This window comes from Indicator indicator, chromosome 1, assembly GCF_027791375.1.
Source record: "Indicator indicator isolate 239-I01 chromosome 1, UM_Iind_1.1, whole genome shotgun sequence".
Classification (NCBI taxonomy): Eukaryota; Metazoa; Chordata; class Aves; order Piciformes; family Indicatoridae; genus Indicator; species Indicator indicator.
The window spans coordinates 66,214,788-66,241,136 of NC_072010.1; the positions used below are offsets into that span (position 1 = coordinate 66,214,788).

At 39.0% G+C, this 26,349-nt stretch overlaps 1 protein-coding gene across 1 annotated transcript; it reads left to right on the forward strand.

Moving 5' to 3' along the window:
- UPF3A (UPF3A regulator of nonsense mediated mRNA decay) lies at positions 1-26,349 on the forward strand. Its single transcript, XM_054381893.1, has 11 exons — positions 1-94; positions 262-794; positions 2,698-2,804; positions 10,577-10,683; positions 12,609-12,707; positions 12,804-12,914; positions 16,235-16,290; positions 16,382-16,540; positions 19,450-19,610; positions 22,921-23,215; positions 26,176-26,349. Exons 1-11 carry the CDS (start codon positions 1-3, stop codon positions 26,347-26,349), a joined length of 1,896 nt encoding a protein of 631 aa, XP_054237868.1.

Here is a 26,349-nt window from a genome sequence, read left to right on the forward strand (position 1 = left end):
ATGCAGGAGGACACCAGCCAGAAAAACTTGTGCCCATCGCACCCCAGCACCGCTCATCTAGGTTGGCACGCACAAGGCTTGGGAGCTGATGCAAGTAACGAGAAATAGCCTCTTTTCCCTTTTCCGACCCTGTTTTCTCCCCAGGACCTGGCTAGCTCTCAGATCCTGTTTCCTAAGGCGCTGGGTGACACATCGCTGAGGTGGCTATGACCATCCTGCTGTACGAGGCAGAAGCCCCGGGCAGAGGCTGACCTGCGCCAGGCCTCAGCAGCCAGCGGTACAAGGCACCTGTAAGCTTAGGTCGGGCCACACGGGAGGAGAGGAATGGACAACACCTGCCGTCCCCTCCCCACTGGAGTTCCCGAAAGCGCCTCGCCCCGCCGCCAGGGAGGAACGGGGCCGGCAACGGTGCTACCGACACCGCACAGCCCGCGCCGCCCTTACCGGAGTGGGGCGGGGCAGCACCGCGCGCCCCACGGCCGACGCGCGCGAGATTCTGCCGGGCCACCCGCGAGTTCGCGCGAGGTTTCCGCTTGGCTGTGGGCAGCGGCGGCAGCCGCGGTGGCTCCATGCGGTCGGAGCGAGAGGTCGGGCCGGGGCTGACGCGGGGCGGCGGCCGTGAGAAGTGGCCCATGGACATCCCGCAGCGGCGGGAGTCGCCACGCCGCGACCCGGACTCCGCGCCGCCAAACCCTCCGCAGCCGCCACCACCTTCCCCGCCGTCCGCGCTGCCGCCGCCGCTTCACTCGGCGCCGGTGAAACAGCGAGAGGAGAAAAAAACGGCTCTGAGCAAAGTGAGGGGGCGCGAACGCAGCTCCGGGCGGGGGGTGCAGGGGCAGGGGAGAGGCCGCACGGAGGCTCGCCCGTGGGAGAGGCGGCGAGGTGAGGGGAGGGAGGTGGAGAGGGAGGTTCCTGGGAGGGCCGGGCAGGTGCGGGCGTGCGGTAAGGAGAGTCTTGGGTGGGAGATGGGTCAGAGGAGATGTACAGGGAGGAGCAGGTAGGCCCTGTTGGACAGACGGAGTCAGATTTCAGGAGACTCGGGTGTTTGAACGAATGCTTCTTCATCTGCAGAATCAAGGTGTTTATTCACGGAGGTAGTCAGAGAATCTCAGCAGCAGCACTGCACCTTTGTGGGCGTTTTCATCATATTTCTTAAGCCTAGGTTGGCTGTGGCAAAGCAGCTCCTGTGAGGATGAGAGCACTTTTCTCTACTTGGCTTTACCTAAGCGCTTTTCAAAGAATATATATATAGAGTATTAGGAGGTTTGACTTATTTCCATTTTTCTAAATTGGAAAACAAGCACCAAAAATCACTATAACTTAAGGTAAATTCAGATACTGGCAAGCTTCAGATTGTCTGAAACTTGCTGGCCGTTTTACTGTTCTGTGTGTTAGCATCGTTCTGTCCCAGAGGTTTTCGTATGGTTTCCTGGCCTTTATGAGCCACCCAGTTGGTGGGTTGACTTTGGGTGGCTTCCAGATCCCCATCCAGCTGCTATCTCACTCTTTAGCAGGACAGAGGAGAAAATAAGATGAAAAAACTCAGGAGTTGAGATAAAGACCCATGAGAGAGTTCACTTACAAAATGTCTTTGCAGGCAAAACAGATGCAACTTTATTGTTAATTAAAAAAATTCCTTCTATCTCTCCTGCCCTCTCGCAGTGCAGGAGGATGGAGAATGGGGTTTGTGAACAGAGCATGACAGCTCCTCTGCTGCTCCTTCCTGCTTGCATTCTTCCCTTTCTGCAGCATGGAGTCTCTGCCATGGGATACGCTCCTTCATGAACTGCTCCAGTGGGCATCCCTCCCACAGGCTGCAGTTCATGAACTGCTGCAGCATGGGTCTTCTCCATTGTCTGTAGTCCTTCAGGATGAACCTGCTCCAGTGTGGGCTGCCCTCCGCAGGCTGCAGGTCCTGCCAGAAAACCTGCATGGAATCTCCAGTGGCTGCAGTGTGGACGCCTGCTTCACCATGGTCCTCCATGGACTGTATGGAGACATCTTACTTCACCACTGTCTCCTCCATGGAAATCTCTGTGTCAGTGCCTGGAACGCTTCCTCTTCCTTTTCACACCTTGGTGTCTGCAGTGCTGTTTCTCAGAAGTTTTTCCCCATTCACTCCTCTGTCTCTCATGTTGCTGTGCAGCCTTTTCTGTCCTTAAATACACTTTTCCAGAGGTGCCACCATCATGGCTGAGGAGCTCAGCTGTGCCCTGTGGTGTGTCATTTTGAGTTGGCTGTATCCAGCACAGGGCAGCTGCAGCCTGTCTTCACCAAGGCCACCCCTGCAGCACCTGCTGTCAGCATCTGGACCCATAAACCTAATACACCAAAATGTTGTAATAAAAGACTTAAAACCTAGTTTAAACTAAAAGTTTTGATAAATACGTACTGTAAAAAATGTGCATGGTCAGTAGTTTTTAGGTTGGTTGTTATTGTCTTCCATTCTTGACTAAACTGCAGCTTTTCATCAGAATGTTTCAGTAACTACAATTCTATAATGTTAGCCAAAATTGAGTTAGGGAAATTGTTCCATCTGTCAGCAAGTCCAAGGAGGTCAATCACTAGAAAGCTAGCACTCTAATTGTAGTTCTCAGTCTGAAGAAGAGCTTTTAAGGTGGAGTAATATGATTTGTTCAGCATCTTTCTACAGTATTTAGATCAGAGATAAATCTCCATTTTCTTTCATGTGTGCAGGTGGTTATTCGACGACTTCCTCCTTGTCTAACTAAGGAGCAACTTGAGGAACAGCTACATCCCCTACCTGCCCATGATTATTTTGAGTTTTGCACTGCTGATCCCAGGTGAGGATGAGCTGTTTGTGCAGGATTTCAGGTGCTTAGAACCTAGTTAAGGTATTTTGGATGTAGCAAATGCCATATTTTTTCCACGAATCCTTTTTTTGGTTTATTAGTTACTTGAAATATTTGTGTAAAGCTACATATGGAGAGACAATGCCCTTTTCTTTTACACTGGTGGTTTCAAAACGGAAAATATTTGTGTGTGAATAAGAAACATTTTTACTTGAAACCCTAATGTTTCTTTTAACTTTCTCTGGTAATGCATTTCATCAGCTATGAGAAAGAGTCAGCCTAGGGCAGGTATAGAAGTTTTTTCACGAGTGCCATTTGAGCTTAGTTTCTTTGTGGCTTACAAGTTTTTCTACTTATTTCATATACTTTTTCACATAATCCCGTTTTATGTATTTTTGTCTCACTTGTCTCATAAATCAGAATTGTTAGTATATTTATATAGTAGTATCAACAGTAATAAAATATGATTCCCTTTTAAACAAAAGAATTTCTCGAATGTCCATAAGACAAACCTGTATGCTTCATCTGTGGGTTTTCTAAAAAATTGAAAGTATAAGATCCATCCTGCCTTTCTTAGCCTATCTTAGTGTTTGATGAATCATCCTCCACAGGCACCAGGTTCTTTCCACAGACTGCAGAGAAATCCTGGGTGTTTGCTGCTGACCAGCTTTTAAAGTTGGGGGTGACGCCACCAAGAGCAGACAGCGTTTCCTTGACTGGGAATTGTTTGTGTCAAATTGTACTTGGCATGATTTAGTTCCTGGGCCGATTTTATTTGAAATGGTACTGCCGCTTCTTGCCACCACTGTGTTAGTAGATGGCTAACTCTGACTATATAGGTTCTCTTGGAGTCAGTTCCACAGTTGGAGAGGAACAAAAGCTCTTATTAAGCAGACCTGACCTAGATGGTTATACACATGCGTAAAAACGAAATAGGAGGTGCTTCAGCTTTTTTGATAGAACTACAAAGGATTTGAATTTAGGAAAGAGGAGAGTTCAGTTTTACTGAAAGTCTTCGTAGTTACTACACAGGACCTCATTCTTGTGGGGGAATCAGGACACGCTTAAAACTTTAAAAATTCCTTTGCCTTGAGGAACGGATCTTGGTGATTAAAAATAACAAGTGTGAAGAAAATAAAGCCAGATTTCTGATATTTTGCTACTAGACTTCAAGATGCAACAAGCACAGAATAGACGTATTGTAACCTTTTTTCTGAATGAAGAAATCTCTGATACATGTTACTTGGATTGTCAGTTTCCTTGAGTCCTGTAATAAAACAACGGTCTAGGAGAAAAATGTTCTCTTGCTCCTAAGTATTGTATTTATGTTCTTTTCTGCCCTCACAACTCTAGAAAAAAACTTTTCTGCCTTTAAACTGTAGAAAAAATGGGTTTTTTTATAAGCTTGAATTTTTCACGATTTGTTTTGTGTTACCTTTTTGCTTTATCTTGCTTTTTGAAAATTATGCTTTCCTACAAAAGATGTACTTTTTGAGAATGGATTTATCATCATAAGGTTTGCATGGCTGCAGCTTCTTCCAGCAGACTACTCAGTTTAAAAGGCCTTGAGCTGTAGATCTGCAGAGTATTGGCTTGACTGATGATTTGTTCTTTGAATGGCCCAAGATCACTTTGCCCCCTTCAAATGCTGACACATACTCTTGTATCCATCATGTAGCCCTTCTCATGTTTACACACTCCAGAACACAAACTTTCAGCAAATGCAAGTTATAAACAACATTAATGCATTGAGTTATAGTCTTATCCAGCAGAGAACTCATTCTGAGTATAAAGCATTGTGTTGCAGTTTTCTGTCACGTTATGGACAGTTCACAGAATTTCAGAAAACTCTCTGTGTATGTGTCTTCATGCCATTCTTAGGATGAGCTACAGGATAAGGTGGACGTGTTCTTTCTATAAGGTCCTCCATCAGCTTTTTTTCTGCATCTTGTGTTCATAGCGGCAACCAATCCAGAAAAATCAGTCATAATAAAAAATTGGGGAGATTAAAAGAAAAATTCATATTACCCAACAAGAGAATGAGTTGGAGAAGCTACTCAGTGAAGAGGATCTGTTTGCTGGAAACAGGGACTTACAAACGTTTTAATGTAGTGGCAGACAAATTTGCCTTGAGAGCTGCAGCATCTTGAGTTTAATCCCATCCCATGTAACTAGATAAGTTTCAAAGGGCTTGTTCGCTTTTCTTCCAGCTGTGGAGTGCACATTTTATAAAATTTTTTCTTCTTTTTTTTTTTTCTACAAAATGCTGTTATACTGTAGAACTACTTGTCAGAAAATGATGATAGAAATGAGGATAAAACAGTTCAGGAGCAGTTAGACAAATTCTCACTTAGACAAATACTTATCTGTGAGAACCTGTTAAACCCAAGGATCCAAGTTCTGTATTACAAAGTACCTAGGCCATAAGTAGCTGAAATACCTACTGGGTGAAGTGTCAGTGCATAGTTTACCCTTAGTAATAAACTTTCTCTAAGATTCCACTACTAGTTGCTATCAGGGGAATGACTAGAGAGCTATAACATTTTCATTTCCAAGGTCATCTCACCCTAGAAGACAAAACAAACAAGACATGCATATCAACTCCAGTTCTCTGTTTTTGCAGTCTAAAGGTTATCTTTTATGTTTACAATTTCTTATTACAGACATATATAAAACACATTAAAATTTAATTTCAGTAATGTCATCATGTGTAACACTTTTCACATTACATCTGTTTCAGTAATCTCCAGAAAGTGACTGTTGCATTGTGTTTTGTTAATTTTTTTCAGATTCCTGTAATTCACTGTGTTAGATTTCATCTCTCTTGTACATTGACATCAAAATACAAACAAAACGCTGTTTCTGTGGCTGATTCTATAAACTTTAGGGGTGTTTTTTGGATAGACATGCTAGCTATTGCTGATAATAAAGACTGCCTTCCTGACAGTCTGTCTTCTGCTCAGAGTCCAAATATTTTTTCCAGGTACTCATTCTTTTTTTGTCTGCATGTAAATGTTCCTGAGTCTTCTAAAATTTCAAGTGACTGAGCTGTTGCCCTGCAGGATTTGGGTCATCCTTTGGGACTGGCACTTGATGATGAATGCTAGGACACATTAATGCTGTTGTGGGGTTATAAAAGTAGAAGGAGCTGAACAGCAGCTTTGCTGATGTGAAAAACAGTCAACTAGTTGATGGAATGCCATGTATGACAGACAGTCATAAAGCTTGCAAGCAGCACTCCTTTTCTGTTCCCAATGGCTTCTCAATGTTTTCCTAAGAATTATTGTAGGCAAATAGCTGTAAGGCTGTAGGATAGTGGTATGCACCCAGGAGCAGCAGCTTGGAAGGGGCAGGCCCTTTAGAACTTCAGGGGAACCCATGCTACCAACTTCTGGATGGAACGAGTGATTGTGGAGGGAAAATTGTGCTTGTTTATGTCTGTAAAAATATGAAGGCCAGTGGATTTTAGCTTGACATGAGAATGCAGATGATGAGTTACCTGTTGCTCAGATGTTGTTATATCACAGTATCACAGTCATGAGAATGCAGATGGTGAGTTACCTGTTGCTCAGAAGTTATTATATAATACATGAATGGGTGGAGGAGTTTATTTAACACTCCAGATCTAGCCGTAGAGATGTATATATGGATTTAAATATCTGTGTATATATGTGTTTATATATTTATACACACCATGATTGCTAAGTATTTTTACTAAGATAAGATAGCTGGTTTATAGTTTACATATTGCTGTTTACGTTGTAGATAACTATTTAAAGTTGCTTTCCTGTATTCCAATCCTTTTACACAAATGTGTTAAAAGATACATTTTAGAAGAAGTAAACAATTAGAATGTGTTTGGTATTAAAATTACTATACAAGTAAGGGCTTAGACAAATGATAGTATTACAGAAGTACATGTAGCCTAAAAGATTGAATACCCTTGAACGAACAGCAAAAAACAAAGCAGCAGTGTGTCGCACTGAAGAAATGGATATTTCCATACAGATTGCTCTAAGTGATATCCCAGAGATGCCAAGGTCACGTGTAGTGCATTTGTCCAAAATATGATGCAGATGGAAGACAGCATTATAGACAGCAAGCATATGGCAAAATGGAACTGTCTGATTATAAAATTAACCATACAACCTCAACTGAATTTCAAATTCCGAATTAAGTCTATGCTGCTGGATGCTTGAAAAGGGAGGGACACACAGTTCAGTGGCTCTTCTGCAGGACTCAGCTGGAAGGCAAAATCCTGATGAGCAAAAGCTGCATTTTATCCAATAAATACTGAGTACAAAGTACAAAAGCATTCCTAGAAGAGGGTACTAGCCACAGAGTGCCTGTGGCCCTGGGAAGCCCCATTCATTCTTTGCTTCATGGTCACACTGGTGACTTCTCAGTAGGTGAAAAGGGAATCCAGGATGGGGAGCAGCAGCTGCAAGTCAGGTACCTGAAACCCCAAGAAAGTGTATTTTATAAGCAGGCCAGCACTAAGCATTTCCAGTTTGTTAGGTTTGTTTTGGTTCCCATTTAGAGAGTGAATTTTACGCATTTTCTTTTAAGCACAGTGCACACTTGGCTGGGTAAGAAGCCTAAGAGAGATCTGAAAGAGTCAGTGATCAGGCCTTTATACGCTAAGCTCTCTTGGCAGCTAACTTGCATGCGTATGAGAAATAACTCTATTTGTGGATTTGGCTTCATCAAAGAAGGAACCTGTATTTGCTAAGCGTTGTCATAGCCATGTTTCTACAACCTTCTACCCTGATACATAGCAACAGTGATGGACAGACAGTTCTACTTTATTGTGCCACTGTGCACATCAATATCCTACTGTGCACAAGCAAGCATGCTTTTATATTTTTGTATGTTTCTGCTGATGAAGTTTTTGAAGATTTTAATAATGTGTAGCAACAACGTTTGATCCCTTTTTTGCAACCTAAATTTCAAATCTCTGCTTTCCAGAGTCCTTTTTATACATCTCAGGCTCATTTTTTTCTTACTAATAAATGCTTAATAACTATAGGAAATGTTCCTTTTTTAAAAAAATATACTCACTCTGATAAGCTTAAACTGAAAATGTCAGAAAAGTACTATGTTGTGTACCAGAAAGACTATGTTGCCAAAGCAGATTAAACAGATGCTGTTGATGTACAAGCTAAAGGAAACAAGAAAGGAATAAGTCTCTTTATTTTCAGTCCTGTTCCATGATGGTTATGTGCTCAACCATAAGGTTCTGAGTTACTGCAGAAAAAAAAATCCAGCTATATGGTGAAGTTACTTGCTGTGCACAGACAGAGAGAAGAACTGCCACAATAATGTAGTGAGTGGCTGGGACGGTTGTGCAAGTCACAGTCTCATCTGTGGAAAGGTTTTATGTTTTACAAAAGATGAAGATGGATAAAACACTGAAATAGTTATTTAGACTGGGAACTAAAACGCAATTTCTCAATCTCAGATAATAATAACTGAGCTCCCTCTAGATTCCTGGTTTTGTATTGTGAATATTCAGCAACTGAAAACAGCAACTGAGGAGTATAATCTTACCAGTTTCTAATATCAGGCCTCATATAATTTAAACATTAGAGAACATGGATTGTAAGAACAATTCTATTAACATTATGGAGAAGGAAATTGCCTTTTTCCTGGGAGATACCGTTATCAGATACTTCTTCCTGTTCCAGCCATTAGGCAGCACAAAGACATTTCTTCCAGAACTGCTATAGATTGCCACAATAAAATACCTGCCTTTATATACACTTTTGGGCCTTACCAAAAAAAATTTAAACTCTATATAACTATGAAAAGTATTACATTTAATATTTTTCTTTCCCTTTCTCTTTCCTTTTCATTTCTTTTTCCTTTGCCATTCCTTTCTTCTCCCTTCCTCCTTCCCCCTTCCCTTTTCTCCCTTTCCCTTCCCCCCTTCCCCCCTTCCCTATTCCCCTTCCCCTTCCCCTTTTCTTTCATTTTTTCTCTCATTCCTCTTTTCTCTCTTCTTTTTATTTTTTTCTTTTCTTTGAAACCTGTGAGAAGGAAGCTTTCATCTTTCCATCTTGGTCATAAATCCACAACCACCCTTGAGGTACATTGTGGTGCTTGTGCAGACTGAAAATTTGCAAATATCTACAAGATATTTGCAGAACCCTATGACAAAACACAACTGTGTACTGCCATGCCCATTTGTTCAAGCTGTCTAGACATAGCTTGCAAGTGGTCCATAACTGTGTGGCATCCATGTAGGTGTAGTAGATGGGGGAGGGTGCTATGCCTGCAGGATCTTTCAGCAATACTTTGTGTCGCCAGCACTAGCCATGCCCTAGCCATGCCCTAGCAGGCATTTTTGTGGTTACTGGTGTACAGTTCACTGAACTGCTATTCCCATCCTAGAATATCAAAATACAGTGAATGTTGTGTATGGATGAAATAGCTCTTCAGAAGGTGTATCCTCTGCATGCTGTAGAAACACTCCGAAGCTGGTGTTTGCAAAATGTATGAATGAACAATGCCCTCTAGGGTTTTTTAATCATTTATCCTGACTACAATATCAAGCACACATTTGGTGAATTTTCAGAATCATTAGTTAGTTACTGACAGCACTGCTTTTCGTGGTCACCTTCTAATACTCAAAAGTGGAAACTATATGGATGTACATGAAAAGGATAAAACTCTGTTGCTCTGAGCCACCACACGTATCTGTCCTGTGATCCAATCCATATTTTTGCCTTTTCTCACTCATGGTGAAATTTGTTTCTGAAATACCTATGGGATTGAAATACAGTTGCAACCAACTATGTGTTTATTGTCTCCTGCTGCTGGTGGTGAGCTTGTCTGAAGACAGGCCATGTGTGACAAATGTATTATGAACATAGGTATTTTAAAGTTATGGACTTCAGTTCAGATGTGTTCAAACCCCTGGTGTAATACTGACCTGTCCTCAGAGGCAAATTAAGCCAAACTGTTTTGGAACATAGTTGCAGGGATTTATAGCATGTACTTGCCGCAACTCAAATTACCTTAGCTGACAGGTGGTAGTTCATTGAATTACCTCAGTTTCATTGCTGTTGGTGGGTGTGCCAACGCTGAGGTTTTTGTCAGGCGCATTAAATATTTACCCTTGAAGTGAGATCTATGCCAATCAATTCTTGAAGAGTCAGAATTATTTTAGGTAAGTACCTGTACTTTCTTTTGCTGGAAATGCTTTGGATTTTCACAATTCTTGTTCTTCACAACTAGACGTTGCATGTGTGTTTCAGATGGAGTTTATTTATTTTTATATAATTCAGTTGCCAGTTATTAGGTTATATAATATTTCTTAAAGATGGAAATCTCTTTAAATACAGTGACAGCCTGGCAACTGCTCTTTCAGTGGAAGCTTTTGCTTACCTTTCAGTGAAAGACTTTCTTAGCATGCCCTAGAAGTTCCCCAGAGGCACTGCTGTTACTCAGATCTCTTAAATCATTAAAAACTAGATCCTGCACAATTGAAGCAAATGCTCTGCTATTTAGGAGACAAAACAAACTAGACATATTTACCACAGTGCAGAATACATTTCACAGTTTCATCTAGGAACTCAGTTGGTCAGTTACTTTTTGTCATGTATATATAATTAGATATGTATACTTCAATATGGATGTTTAAGGTAGCCATTTCTCAAAGCAGATGAAAATTACAATGTAATCCTTCTAGTTTTACTTTTTTGTTTCTAGTCCTGAACAGACTAGTAAATAATAGAAAATAAAATTGTCTCTTCTTGCAGCCTTTATCCTCATCTCTACTCAAGAGCATACATTAACTTTAGAAACCCTGAGGACATCCTTCTTTTTAGAGATCGCTTTGATGGCTATGTCTTCATTGATAATAAAGGTTGGACTGTTTGTAAGATATTAAGTGTATGATATACATATACCATTTCAGAACATTAATTTCCTTCCTTTTTACCAATTATGCCATTTTTTTAACATAAAAATACATTAAAAGCTAGCACTTAACGAAGTGCAGAATATGTTTGTCCATGCAGTCTTGCTCGTCTCTGTGGTGTGCGTGCTTCATCTGCATACTTGTACCTTAAGCAATAGACTATGAAGATCCTGTTAAGTTAATTATCTAGTGGAAGCTTCATGATTCATCACAACAGTAACTGAACACATTGCAAGCATAAATTATTATATCTTTAGTGTATTTCTGAGATCAAGATGTGCCACTTATTCCCATTATGCAAAAGCAAGACTATCATTTTGATTGCCCACTTTGAGATATGTACAACTTGACTTTTGAGAGCATTTGCAGAGATCCTGAGTTCCAAGAACAAGAATGACAAAAATGGTTGCCATCTTTAAAATGGTCAGTCTGCTAACGTTTGCCCAACCGTAAAGAAAAAGTCTGTGATGTGGTTATGGATAGATGTGGGTCTCCTACAGTAGCATGAAACTGCCATAACCAAGCAATGGTGCTTTCCTTTTAGCAGTTCCTTGCCTCATTCACTTTTATCTTCTGTAAAACATTGCATGGATTGTATAAAACAGAAATAGATTTGTGGGTTTGTTGTGTAGATACTGTGTATTCTGTACACTCAGTGTTGTGGAGGTCCTGCAAAAAGTAGTCTTATCTACTCCTCCTGGAGAGTTGATTACTTTAAAAAAAGATCTCTTAAGAAATTCCTTTTCAGCATTTCCTACTTGAGATATTTTGTAGGTTTCTAACTTAATCAGATTTGGATGGATTTTCCTAGAGATGGAAAACCACACATTTGTCACAGTGTATGATTCCCAGATTTCAAATTCTCTGTGTTTTAGATAATAAACTATAAAGAAACTATGACTCTGCCAGGACTGCACTTCACCCAAATTAAGCACGTTCTTCAGTGTTATGATGGACTAAAGCCAGAATATTCTGTACTTGCAAAACAGCTTGGACACAGCTGGCCAGTTTGGCACATTTATGCAGAGAGCACAAGTTTTGATCACACCTCTGGTGAGGTGTGTATAGCAGCATTGTGTTTATGAGGCTAAAATTGAAACAAGGATTACCAAGTTCAAGAAGGTTAACAAATAATCTAGCAGGTTTAAGCCAAGTTTTAAGTGGACTTGAATAAAGAGTAAACTTGAACCTGCTGCAAGTAGAAACCAGGCAAAACCTAAAAGCTAGACACAGTTCTGACTCCAGTCCAAAGAAGAATACAGTATTTAAGGCAGAATTCAAAACAAAGTATCCATGTCGGTAAAGACAGGCAAGAAGTTGCATAGTCCGTCATAAGCAGAAATAAAAAAGTCTCATACAGTTCTGCATGCTGAGTTTTGCTTCTGGAAGAAGGTGGTATGTTTTATTATTGCATATTACCCAACATTTATTTATTTTTTAAGGTTTTTGGCCACAAAACTTTACAGAAGCAACTCATTTGTTTCAGATGAATTTCCCAGTAGGATGTACCTCTTGTCAGGTTAAAATTTTATGTAAATATCTCTAGTCAATAAATATACGTGAAGAATTAGAAGGGAATTATAAATAACAATGCAAGAATTTTATTGTGCAACAGTAGTCATCTTCTTTTTGACAGTCCCTGCTAGCATGTAAAAAAACCCTCAACATTGTGTATATAATTAAAATATAAATGTAGTTTGTTTTGAGCCTAAACTACAGCAACATGTAATTTTGTATTGGAATAGGATTGTAGAAACATTTACCTTTGATTTCCAGTAAGACTGCCCAACACAAGTTTCAAGAATTTTGAAAACCTTAATTGAATATAGGGAACATTGTTTTCCCTGCAAAAAATGTTGATCTCTTTTAAGGTTTGGAGTACCCTGCAGTGGTTGAATTTGCTCCGTTCCAGAAGATTTCCAAAAAGAAGCTGAAGAAGAAGGATGCTAAAGCTGGGAGCATTGAAGATGGTAAAGATACTTTCTTGGCATCACAGTGGAAAACAGATTCTGTTTCTGTCATGCATTGCAACGCATTTACATAATTCAAAATTTTTGTCTTCACAGATCCAGAATATAGGAAATTTTTAGAGAGTTATTGTGTTGATGAAGAAAAAATCTGTGCCAATCCTGAGATTCTTTTGGGAGAGATTGAGGCCAAAACAAGGGAACTCATTGGTCTGTTTTCTTGATTTTTCTTATTATTGAGAATATTAAATACCTTATTTTTACATCTTTAGTATATTACCTGCAAGAGGTGACATGGTCAGTCTAACAGATTGAGATTATTGCAGTTAATTTTTTGTTACCCAGCCAAATAGTGGCAGGAATCACCCTACCTATTTTTCTAAGTCTCTATGCATGGAATCATTTGACCTCCCTGGAAGTTTTGCATGCACAGAGGCTTCTGAAATAGGTCCTTAATATTACTGAATACTTGCAGATGTATCAAAAGTTGGAAGATTTATTTTAAGATGATAAAGTAACAGAATACTTAACAATTGATCCCTGATACTATCTGATTTTATTGAGAAATATGAAATTATCTTTCTTTGTTCTCATGGTCAGGATGCTGCAAAGGCTTTCAAAGTAAGGCATCACCTTGTTTTCTGTATGCATGCAGCATGACTTTCACAGTCTTGGGGGGAATCTTTAGTAAGATGAGCACTGAAATCTTCAATGTCAGTATGCAAGTCTCAGGATGACAGGGAATATTGATGTGCCGTATTTCTAACTGACAATACGCAGAACTTACTCTCCTTCCCTAGGTGTGACAATGAACCAGGAAAATAAAATTGACCTTTGCTATTATTTCTTTACAGCATACAAGTAGCCACCTCTTTTGATTAGAATTATAGAACAGAATCATTTAGGCTGGAAAATACCATTTAAGATCATCAAGTCCAGCCATAAACATAACACTTCCAAGTCCACCACTAAACCATGTCCCTAAGTGCCACACATAAGCAGGGATGGAGACTCCACCACTTCCCCGGGCAGCCTGTTCCAATACTAGACAACCCTTTTGGTGGCTATATTTTTTCTAATATCTAATCTAAACCTCCCCTGGTGTAACTTGAGGCCATTTCTTCTTGTCCTGTTGCTTCTTACTGTTGTTTGAGAGTTGAATAGAGAGATCTGGAACTTAAACAGTTTAGAAGAAATTAAAATGTTGGAAGTATGGGCATTCAGGTAATTCTGTTATAAATAAAACTTGTTTGTTTCTGTTTTAGATAGGGAAGTTCTCCAGAAATTTATTTACCCCAACTCTTCCCTGGTGTTTGACAACAGAGTAAAAGCAGTCAGAAATTTCTAAGAATTTAGAAAAAGTTTACAATTTCAAGAAAGATTTATTAACTTTAAAATAGTCTATCAATTAGAATGATTAGCCTTGAGACCTGTGGGCTTCTGAGTAACAGTATAGGCTGAAGCAGCTTTACATTAGGAGTTCTATTTCTTTGTTAAATCACAGGAAATGAAACTAGTTGCTTTATTTTTTCTGCTATTCAAAACTGTGGCATGTTCATAGTAAAATTATCTAAGGGTTTAGTTGTATGTCCAGTTTGAAAGTCAATGGAAGACGTGCCCAGGACTGTTTTTTTGGCAGGACTGGGCCACTCATTCTCTGTGGTACTGCAAAGCACCATTGTTTTATGCATTACATCAGATGTGTTGGCTCGTCAGTTTCGGTGTGGCAGAGAGATATAAAACAGATTTTGACCTAACAAAATGAAGATACACTAATTCTTCTACCTTTTTTGTAAAGAGCAATTAAAAATATGAAAGTTGTTGCTGACACAGGCCTTCATTTTGTAATTTATTTTCTTTCAAAATTTAAAGAAAAACTTCTTACATTGTTATGTGCAGTAAGGCCCATGAATGAGATGGGTATGTTCCACCTTTCATAAAGATTCTTTTTTTCCCTTTTCTTTTGATAGTACTCATCACACTGGCTCATTCTCCCTTGAACTTGAAGTTACAATTTCTAATTAAACCTCTTGCACTATAGCCATAGACATGACTTGGGTCCCGGTGCAGCTTATCCTTTCCTCAGACTCTCCAGTTACAACTTGTGATCACTTTCAGCATGTATAAGTGCCCAGAGGTAGCCTCTGCTCAGACAGGGCAACTTGTGGGAGCAGGAGAGAGAGGCAGAGCTGCAGATTTGGGAGGCTGGTGGGGAGGGTTGCTGCAAACCAAGAATTTGTCAGAAATTGCAGGAGATAAAGGGGAAGGGGCAGCATGGAAAATCTGGGGATAGAGGAAGATCTCAAGCCATCAGTTTTTTATGGTTGTTGCTTTTGACCATTGATACTTGTTAATAAATTAAAATACTGAATCCTATGAAGCCTTCCCATTCATAACCATGTAAAAAGTTTTTATCATTAATGAATGGGTTGTCCCCAGGATAATCATGCTGTCAAGACAAGAATATTCACATGCTTTTGGGATATGAATTGTGTCTAGATTTGGCTATGCTATTTCAAATTTGATGAAAACTGGTTTTATTTCTTCCTTTTTTTTTCTTTTTTTTTTTTTTTTTGCTTCTTCCAAATCCTGTCATGCATTCTGATAGTGAAATCTTCTGTTTTGAGGAAGAATCCTATGCATAGTTGTAGAGCAATGTCTAGTAGTAAACATTTTCTGAAACTATCCTGGGACATCCAAGACTAATAAAATTTGTTTTAAATTCTCACAGCTGTAAGTATATGAATTAAAGTTTGAATTCAGTACTGACAGTCATGAATGCTATACATGATATATAGTTTGCTGAAGTTCTCCACAGTTTTGTAGAATTTGGGCATGTTTCAGGCAGTTGGCTTAGGCTAGAGTGTGAAGACAGCTCTGTAATGTAAGGATGGCTGTGTGATACAGTAGGTGTGGCAATTTATTTATTGGGGAGGCAAGAATTTTATTCAATTTGCTGATACTTTTCTGTGTCACCTGGGACAGACCGTTTATCTCTTACTCATCCTGTTTTTCTATGGAGAGGTGAGTGTTAAATGGTAGTTAAACGGAATTGCTATGTTGGAATTAAAATATTTCCTTTATGATGTACGTTGAAATCTGGGATTGAAAAGTACTATGTGAGGTTACAGTAATGTGGGCTGTATATGAACATGTATATGTTCATATACATGTTCATATGTAGGGATAGATTTCTGAACACATTTCATTCCTTTGTGGTGAAATAACCTTTTGATGAGCAAGAGAAAAAGGCTATTCTCTTGAACGGAAAAGATGCAAGTTTTACTTTTTCAGTAGTCATGCAACATAATTCTGTTGCTTCTAACTGTAACAGCAAAAAAGCAACAAAATGTTTCTAAAACAGAATGATGGGAATGCCTTAAAAAATATGTAAACCAAATAGGTTTATTAATTACTTAGCTCCCTTGCAGATAACGCTAGGAAAAAAAAAAAGAGGTTAGTACTGAAGTAAAGAAATGAGTACATATTGTAGGAGTTGAACACTATATCACAAATTTTTTGTGTTTTAGCTAGAAGAACAACACCCCTTTTGGAATATATTAAAAATAGAAAATTAGAAAAGCAGGTACGTTCAGACCTTTGCCTGAAGTTCAACATTTATGTTCCATGTGGTTTTCCGTTGGACGATTTACGATTAATCATTTTGAACTCTTCAGAGAATACGCGAAGAGAAAAGAGAAGAACGAAGGCGGAGGGAACTGGAGAAGAAACGTCTGCGAGAGGAAGAGAAAAGGAAACGCAGAGAAGAAGAAAGACGTAAAAGAAAAGAAGTGGAGAAGCAAAAGAAAATTTCTGAAAAAGAAATAAGGATCAAGGTACCTTAATGAAAAAAAAATTCTTCTGTTGAAGTTATCTAGGTGTTCCTTTGTTATCTCACTGTTTATTTAGTGTACTACAGTGCAGTGTGGAGATACAAAACCAGTTCTGACTGAAAGGGAAAGTAATGTAGGGCTTTGACGAGGTAGTGCTTTCTGAAAGTGTGATGTGCTGATGCAGTTACAGCAGGTACCTCAGACATACTTGCACAGCACTGCTGCATTCTACACCAACATCTCCCAACAGAGCCAAATTGTTCTGTGCCAACATGTCAGACGATTGTTGCAAATATGGCTTTAACACTTTTATCTAGCCATAGGTGAGGAGAGTTTTATATGTTTATGCTCAGAATTGATGTGTTTTAATAGTGTGCTTTAACCAAGTTAGGACAAAGTCTTGCTTATTTCAGGCTGTGCTGCCTTATAACAATCTGAATGGATGTGCTTTTAATTACTTCACTTAGGAAAGCAGATTTTGTACTATTAAGTCTGGGCATTTAGAACCTCATTAGTATAAGATGACATAGATCATTTGAACTAAATTTTGTGTCTTGGAAGAGGATAATTGGTATAATACTCTGGAGCTTAATGTAAGGACACACAGACTCACTCCTGATCTTGTGGTGGGGAGAAGCCACAGAGCTGTGTACTTCTTTCCTTGTTTCTTCCTGGACAATGGTTTTCTTCTCCTGAATGTGTACATATATATATATATATATATATATATGTATATATATAAAATATATATAATATATATACTATAAAAGAGTAGTTCTGAAGCTGAATTACAGTTTGGTTTTTTTTTTAAATATCTGGACATAAAAGAAAAATACTCTGGAAGTTCATAAGAAAAGGGACTTACTTACTTATTAATCACAGAATCACAGAATGTTAGATGTTGCAAGGGACCTCCAGAGATCATCGAGTCCAAGCCCCCTGCTTCCCCCTGCGAAAAGCATGACCACCTATGGTAGTCCACATAGGAATGCATCCAGGTGGGTTTTGAAAGTCTCCAGAGAAGGAGACTCCACAACCTCTCTGGGCATCCTGTTCCAGTGCTCTGTCACCCTCACTGTAGAAGAGTTTTTCCTCATGTTGGGGTGAAATCTTCTATGTTCAGTTTGTATGCCTTGTTCCATGTCTTATTATTGCACACCACCAAAAAGAGATTGTCCCCCTCCACTTGATACCCACCCCTCAGACATTTTATAGACATCGATCACATCCCCTCTCAGTCTTCTCAAGACTAGACAGCCCCAGGGATCTCAGTCTCTCTTCACAGGGGAGATGCTCAAGTCCCCTAATTATCCTCATGGCTCTCCATTTCAAGAGAGCAGTTCCCTGTCTCTCTTGAATTGGGGAGCCCAAAACTGGGTGCAGATTTCCAGGTGTGGTCTCAACAGGGCAGAGTAGAGGGGGAGAAGAACCTCTCTAGACCTGCTGGACACAATTTTCTTGATGCACCCCAGGATATCACAGTGGCCACAAGGGCACATTGCTGTGCTGTGGAGAACTTGCTGTCCACTAGGACTCCAAGGTCTTTCTCTGTGGAGCTGCTTTCTAGCAGGGTAGCCCCTAACCTGTACTGGTGCCTGTTGTTATTCCTCCCCAGATGCAGGACCCTGCACTTGTCCTAATTGAATGTCATGAAGTTTGCCTTTTTTCAGCTCTCCAGCCTGTCCAGGTCACGTTGGATGGCTGCACAGCCTAACGGGGTGTCAGCCAACCCCCCCAGTTTTGTATCAACGGTGAACTTGCTGAGGGTACTCTCAATGCCCTGTTATGTGTTACCCAAAAGTGGTTGTCTAAAAAAAGCCAGTATTTATTTGTGGTGATAGGACTTTGCAAGCTGGTTCTGTCTCTGAAAGAAAAGGAAAATATTACCTGAGAGAAACATTGTAGAAATTTTAAATGTTGGAGAAGAATTATGTGCTCATTTCAGAAAACCTGGTGGAATGAAAAGACTGATGAGATGTTCTGCTTCTGAAATGTTAGAAAAATAGTTGGAGGTGATCCTTCTACAAAGAAAATTCCTTTAATGCTAGATACTACTCATGCCCTCTGTGGGTTATTTGTTGTGAAAAAACCAGACATCTTGAAAAGCTTAAATGTCAAAGGTGAAAATGTAATGTGATCCTTTTTGCTAATATGATTTCTTTTTCCTCAGTCTGTATTTCTGTCATGGTGTCTTTGTAGTAAACCCCTACTTCTGTATGCCAGTCTATCACAAGTAGTTCATTTGGCATCCATGTTATACATATATTGAAAAGTGAAGTGTCAGTTCTGCTGTCTTTGTAGTATTGTAGAGGCTCTACTTCTTATTTTATTGACAATAACATTGAGCTCTGTTAACATGACTTCTAAGAAATCACAGACCATACTAATGTCTGTATATATAAAACTCAGAGGAGTAGGTAAGTGCTTTCTCCAGTAAGAATTCTAAGCATCTTCTAAGCATGTTAGGAAGAAATTCTTCACAGAAGGAGTGATTGGCCATTGGAATGGGTTGCCTGGGGAGTTGGTGGAGTCACCATCCCTGGAAGTGTTTAAAAAAAGACGGAATGAGGCACTTTGTTTAGTTGATTAGATGGTGTTGGGTGATAGGTTGGACTTGATGATCTCGAAGGTCTTTTCCAACCTGGTTAATTCTGTGGTTCTGTGATTCTGTAAAAGTGTGCAGTCGAGTGCCTATTTATGACTGCCACTCCTGAGCAAAAGTAAACTGCCCTTTTAAAATAACTTTGCATTTCGTATTTTATGAAATACATTCCTAGCATTTAAATAAGATATATTTAATCTTAAGAGATTAGTGATATATATTTACTACATTGTTAAAATGTCTATTATAAAAGAGTATTATATCATATAAAAGAGGATATTATATCATAATATAAACAATTATCTCTTAGCTTCTCAAGAAGCCTGAAAAAGGAGATGAACTGACCAGTGAAAAGTACAAAGAAAAAGGTGAAGAAGCTGACATTGAGGAAAACAAATGGGATAAATCACCTGGATCTGGGAGCATAAAACACAAATCTTTGGAAGCTTCACTAAAAGAACTTAAGGAAAAGTAAGTATTTGTCTTTTAGGCTTCAATTTAGATCCCAAATATTTTCATATCAAGGCTTAAACATGATGTAAGTGGTGCATTGACTGGATGTTTTATGACAAAGGAATTATTTTATTCTGTGTGTGAACAAATCTCTCACTGCCTATTTTGTAAAAGGTTTCAGCAACATCTTACTGACCTGGTGGCAATAATAGTGAATGCAATTTGTTATTTGTGAAATGTTTTAGAGTCACAGGAAAGATTTGTGTATGAAAGGTTATTCAGAGTTTCATTGTTACTTCATCTGTTCCCCCTCAAGAGCTCAGGTAAGGCCCTCCTTCCATGGCTGACACCAAACACTAAACTGGCTGGGATCCCCTACTTCTGCTTTATACTTAGTTTTGTTGCAATAAAGATACCAATGTGTTTGATAAGTGGGACAATGGCAATGGCAGTTACGTGGTGAATGATAGCGTTATGGTAGATACAGAAGGCTGTCTCTGTCTCCTACTGCCTTTTGTGTTACATGCAGAATATGAGGTACAGCTCAGTTCTATTACTACCGTAGCTCAGAAATGTCTTACATGTTTTCAGCGGCTGACTCCCTCTCTTGTGGTTTGACATGTGTCCCATTGCAAGTAGGATTCACCCGTAAGAGATGTAAAATACATAAATAAGAATAATGTGCTGTTGAGATAAAGAATACTTTCTGCTTTGGTAGAGCTTTTCAGCCAAGCTCTCAAAACTAATTCGCAGTACATGAGGACATGCTTGAGCATTTCAATAAGTTACCCAAAGCTTATATATAAAGTATTATAGGAAGTTTGAGATTATTCTCTAGGAGATTTGCAGACTACCTGCCTATTCTGAGTAGTTTAAATATTACCTTTGCCCACACAGGTTTTTATGAAAGATGTGCAGGAGCTGAAAATGTGCTCCTAAAGGCAAATAGAAAAATAAAGAAACTTTGAATATGGGAAAATAAACCCACTGAATTTGCTAATTGAAGAAGTGGTGCAACAATAATACCCTGCATGCATTATTCATCTTCTTTTGTTTCTGACTAAGGACTTCAAACATGGGCTCAGTGTTTCAGTATGTTGAGTATGTCCTGAAAGGTGCTGAAAACTTCAAATTCCTGTTCTCTAATGGGAACTGAACATATTCAGAAACTCTTTTGCGGATGTTCTTCAACAAAGGAAAGAGCACAGGGTCAGTAGAAACACAGGGGCAAGTCTGCTGGCTAATAAGGCTTTTCATGTATCAAGCTTTTGGTGGTGCCATATAACATTTTTACTATTGATCCTATAATTTTAATAAGGTCATTAATATAGATCTTCCAGGTGTAAAACAGAATCTTTTTGGCTGCACAGGTACAGTAAGTGTTATCTTGTCTTTGCAAGTGCTCATTTCATCACGATTTTTAGTGGGTGTGATTAGGTAGCAAGCTATGAGCTATTTCAGCTGGATCACGAATTAAAGTGAATCTACTTTGTCACTGACTCAGAAATCAGCTCTACATGCAGGAGACTGAATTACCTGTTTGAAAGCATGCTTTAATGCTGAGCAGCAATAGCTTTCTACCATGAATTAAAACCTCAGTAGGTGCATGAGTGTCCATGGTCACCTATGGATTTGAAACAATACCAAACAGAAGTATGCTTCCATTCCCTTCAGTTCATTTCTGCTTTCTCTTTCTCTGGCTGTGTAACTTTCTTCTACCTATACTTTGTAATTGCTTATCCCACCATCACCTCTTGCCTGCCTGTTTGCTATGACTGAAGTTTAGACAGCTACCTTAACCACTCTGGAACTGGAGTTTATATCTCTGCCATCTGCCTACCTCAAGGCACATCCATTCCTTCCTTTCCCACAGAAAAGGGCAAGGGAAGAGACAGGTACCAGGCTATGCTACACCAACAAATTGAGGTATGTCTTTCTAGCTTTTAGAAGGCCTTGCTAGACCTTGGAGTTAGTGCTTTGAAGAGCATATTAAATGTGAAACAAAAACAACTTACAGCCGCAGACCCCTGAGAACTAACGTAGTACTTGATGTCTATGTAGCAATGCTACAGGTGCAGTATTTCTGTAATTGTGATGGATTTGGATGTCTGTGACAGCTGGGACGTTCCTTCCTCTTGCTGAATGTTTTGTGCTGACACAAGCATTGTAAAATGCTAAATAACTTTTCTGTCAGTCAGGCTTTGTTGCTGGCCTCCAGCTCTTCCTGAGATGGAGCCTTTGTCTTGGCAGCCGTACCAATGCAGAGTTTCATGGCAGAGGCTGACAATTTTCACAGTTCTGTTATTTAAAAAAAAAAGAAGTTATACAGAAAGAAACAATTTTATTGATACAAAGCCATTCTAAATGAAAAGCATATCACTATTTGATCACTACACCATTAGAAAAATCTCTTTCCTCTCTGATTTTGTCTACCAATTCCCAAAACATGAGCAGACTGTCATAAGCAACTTTCCTGTTTCAAGTATTTATACATACATAATATAAAAATACAGAAAATGTCTGTATTTGCTCCTTGTAAATTTCAATCTATTCTGTAATCTTTCTTCGTTATTTGCAGTTTGGCTGCATGAGAGAGGCATCTGCTTACTGAACAGGAACAATGAAGTGAATAAGAGAGCTGAGAATTGTATCAGACAGGCCCCAAAATGTTACATACTAATAGTCTTTATAATATAAATCCATTGCAGCATACCAGAAATAAAGTATTGTGGTAAGGTAATGGTCTTTTCACCTAAATAAAACATGCAACACTAAGGCTAAATTAATTTGAGACATAATAAAAAAAAGCCTGAAACATACATATTAATTTTCACAAATGTTTTCTGCCAGTTGCAGTGTCAGTGAATAATTTACAAATTGATACCTGATACCTGCACCATTCCTTTGGGCCCTGAATGTTCCCATTAAAGGGAATACTCACATACATAAGATACCTCATAACTAGCCCACAAAGGCTAATTGTGCAGCTTGTGTTTCTGTGAAAAGTATTGGTGAACTATTGATGTGATTTCAAAAAGGGATAAAAGATGAAGAATGGGCCTTCCACAGCAGTTGCACAAAAGCCCAGTGTTGCTTGCAAAGCTTTGTCTGCTTTTCTGAACTAAATGCATAGACAAGGGCTGAACATACATGGATGAAACACCTGGCAAAATCGCACATAACCCCTTTTTAATGAGAAGAAAACAGCCTTGCCATACAAATGATCTAAACACTGCTGAAGTCAAAGGAAGGCTTTGTATTGCTTTTTTAGCAGATTTGTTTTACTGTTAATTGCTTGGGTTTTCTTTCTTTTTATACATACTCATAGGTCACAAAATGATAGTGACAAAGAGCAAAGAGATTTGGAGAGAAGATTTCGAGAAAAAGAACCTGAAAGACAAAGGTATCAATTGGATGATGGCAGAAAGCATAGAGCTCACTGTGAGTTTGACAAGTTTGTGAGAAGGAATGAAGAAGAGCTGAAATGGGGGAAAGGATACAACCAAGACAGAGGAAAGAAAGGGAACTACAACTACAGCTTCACTATGGAGGCAGTAGACAAACTGGGTAAAGAGGACAAGTGTGATGACATGGCATCCAAAAAGGAGCGCATAAGAAATAAGGTTCTTTTATTCATTTAGGATAATCTTTCATTAGTTAAATATGCTTCAAGATCACAGGTTTTACTTTTGCAAACTCAGCACAAAGATGCCTTTTTTTTTTAAAGCAGTTCTTTATTTTGTTTTTAGTAAAACTGAGATTTATTTCTATTGTTACTAGAGAACAACAGCAGTCAAAATAAATTAAGGTCACAGGTTGATTAATATTTATGATTGATATTTACAACACATAGAAGAGTTTCTGTCTTTCAATCCTAGCATTTTTAGAACTCTATTCTTGGAAGCCTTGTATTTTTTGAGTATATATTAAAAGTTGTTATACCTCAGATCTGTAATGCAATTTTACAAAACTGTGGCATTCTAGTCTTTTAAGGTACTCTTAGGTATTTCTGTTACTTAGTTCATAAAGTAGTTATGTTATGGATAGGCCAAGGGTTGCTTGGTAGGGGAACTAGAAGGGCTTAAATAAAAAGCTAATCCAGAGACCATTATATTTAGAGAGTATAAATATGCAAATTCTTCTTGTATACATCTACCAGTATGAAAAGGCTGCTCTTAGGACAAACTATCCTTGTGGTCATTGTCAGAGAAGGAGCAGGTGCAAAACCAGTGCAAACAGGGCCTGTGGCAGGGTGTGTAGTAGTGCTGTCCCTTATTGTCTCACACAGACATGGATGCCATTTGTCTCAGACTGTCTGATTTCATGGATGTGCCAGGGTCTTTTCAGGAGGTGGCTCTTGTCGTCACCCTCATTCGCTCTCCCTTCCAGTCCTAGACTTTCTACAAAAAATTACTGAAACACTGTTTTGTGTAGAAATTTATTCTGCCTGTGAAACATCTTTCAGACCAAATGATCAGTGATGTGGGCTAAGGCTGACAAGGAGTAAACTGATTATATGCAAAGTGAGTCTGTATGGAGCGTGCACAGAGGAAGTCCAGGTGGCTCGCCATGCATGTCAAGTAAGCTACCTTGTGCAAACACAGAAAGCTTGGTGTGCTCATTTTCTGTTTATGCAAAGGTCAGCTGGACAGCATGGCTGAAATTTATCTGCGTATGCGCGTCGGCCACTTCCCACATACACCACTGGCTCAAGCTATAGAACAGCCAGGAAAATAGCTAGTTCAGAAACAGAGATTGGAAAAGCAGTTTGGCGCATTCTTACCACACTGCTCTTGCAATCTGGTGAACCAATCCTCAAACTTGGAACTGTATGCTGGGTCTTGGGGGCCTTTTGGCAAGCATTAAGATGCCTCCTTTTTGTTTCTTCCTGTTGCACTTCTGATCATTCACTGAGTCTCTGGATTAGACCACACTTCGAGTGCTAGATTTGTTCTCTAAACAAAATAAGCAATATCAGTAAAGGTTTTTGCAGTGTGGTGACTTTTTTCCATAGAGCATTTATCATGTAAATAAAAATTAGTGTCTTGAGTTTTTCAGCTTATCTATAGAGTTAGCAATGCCAACACAAGATTCTACACAGAGGCAAAGCTTCTTTCTGAAGTTTTCAAGAATTAATTAACAAGTGTTACATTCCTGGTGTAAGTTAACAGTTGTGTTAGCTTACATGCAAGGTACAGAGTCTGTGATACAAAAATTTGTTGGATACTTTATCATAAATTTTCCAATAGACACCACTTGCTTCTCAGGGGATCTAGCTTTATGCAGATGTTTGTATGTAGAGAGAGGTATGTTACACGTTTCATATCACACTACAAACCACTAGCTAAAACAATCTAGTTGTGTGGTCCAATAGGAAATCTTGATACCTGGTATAAAGAGAAGAATGTGGAGCGAAAAGGACAAAGGTGAAGGAAAAAGGAGGAAAACGAGATAAAGCATATTGGGAATTAGCAAAAAGGATGAACGAACAAAAGATCAGAATGGCTTCAAATTATGAAGCAAATTGAAAATTAGCATCACTTAGTGTAGGACGATTTCAGTGCCCTGCCGGTGCCTTAAAACAGGCTACTTAATTTTGTTTGCTAAACTTAATACAAGACTTTGTTGAAAAAGCTCAGGCTTCAGTGAACAGATTGCTTTGTAACATTAAAGACTGGTATTGTGAGAGTAAAATACTCTCCCTAGGAAAAGAAGTCTTAAGCAGAGTTTCTAAACAGTATGTTTTATTACTGAAATTTCAAGAATAAAAAGTGCTCCCAAGAGCTATTTAGTGTCACCATTTTCAAGTTTGAGGTGTGTTTTCCTTTTAAACTGGCTCCTTCTTCCACTTCCCATTATCAAATCAGTGTGTGTATGACTGGGTCACTCACAAAGCTTGTGCATGCTCAGATTGTACTTACTGTTTAATATTAGTGGGTGAGTTCCCCAGCTATCATACTCAGTATGTGAGGTATGATGAAGTAGAGCAATGACTGCAGTTTTATTTTGATATGTATAATTCAAATGTGCATTCCATGTTTACACTGTGGTAATGACTGATGGTTTGAAGAGCACTACACACATACCAATTGGTAAAGTCCAGTTGAGGACAATTTTCTAGCTGTTACCTGCTAAACTGTTCACTGGTTTGTCCTACCTTTTTTTTTTTTTAATCCTTATATTTAGTATTTGTCATTCATCTGCAGAGTTGCAAATGATCAGGCTATTGTTTTTCTCAGTTGATGTTAGTGAAGGTAGCAACATTTTTCAGATTTTTACCTGTAATACTGTTTTTGATAATTGTCTGCAGTATTTTTTCCTGTTTACATCAGAGGACTTATAGGATCTTTAATTTTTACAGTTTCTTTATTCAAAATGCTTGGCTCCCAAGAATAGTGTTGTAAACAAAGACAGATATTACATAGTTAATTTTCATTACACTCCATTTTTCCCTGGGTTTTACAAAATGTGAAATGATTTAACATAAAATCTCCTTTCTTCACAAACATTCATCAGTTTAAAATCCCATAAATGTATCCCACATAGGTTTATCAGAGCATTAACCATGCCTCCTTCGTTCTAGGATCGCCCAGCCATGCAGTTATACCAGCCAGGAGCTCGCATTCGAACTCATACGGGATGTACAAGTAAAACCTATGACTGCAGTGGGAAATCTTTTGAAGATGCTCTTGATAAAAAGTATGAGGCAGATAATTCAGCTGGAGGTGGTTCTGAGAAGAGCGAAGAAGCAGAGTAA

Excerpts from the sequence above, each read along its gene's own strand:
- UPF3A (XM_054381893.1), top strand. The coding sequence starts at position 1 with ATGCAGGAGGACACCAGCCAGAAAAACTTGTGCCCATCGCACCCCAGC. Across the intron at positions 795-2,697 it reads AAAAAACGGCTCTGAGCAAA|GTGGTTATTCGACGACTTCC; the intron begins GTGAGGGGGCGC and ends TCATGTGTGCAG. Across the intron at positions 19,611-22,920 it reads CTAAAAGAACTTAAGGAAAA|GTCACAAAATGATAGTGACA; the intron begins GTAAGTATTTGT and ends ACATACTCATAG.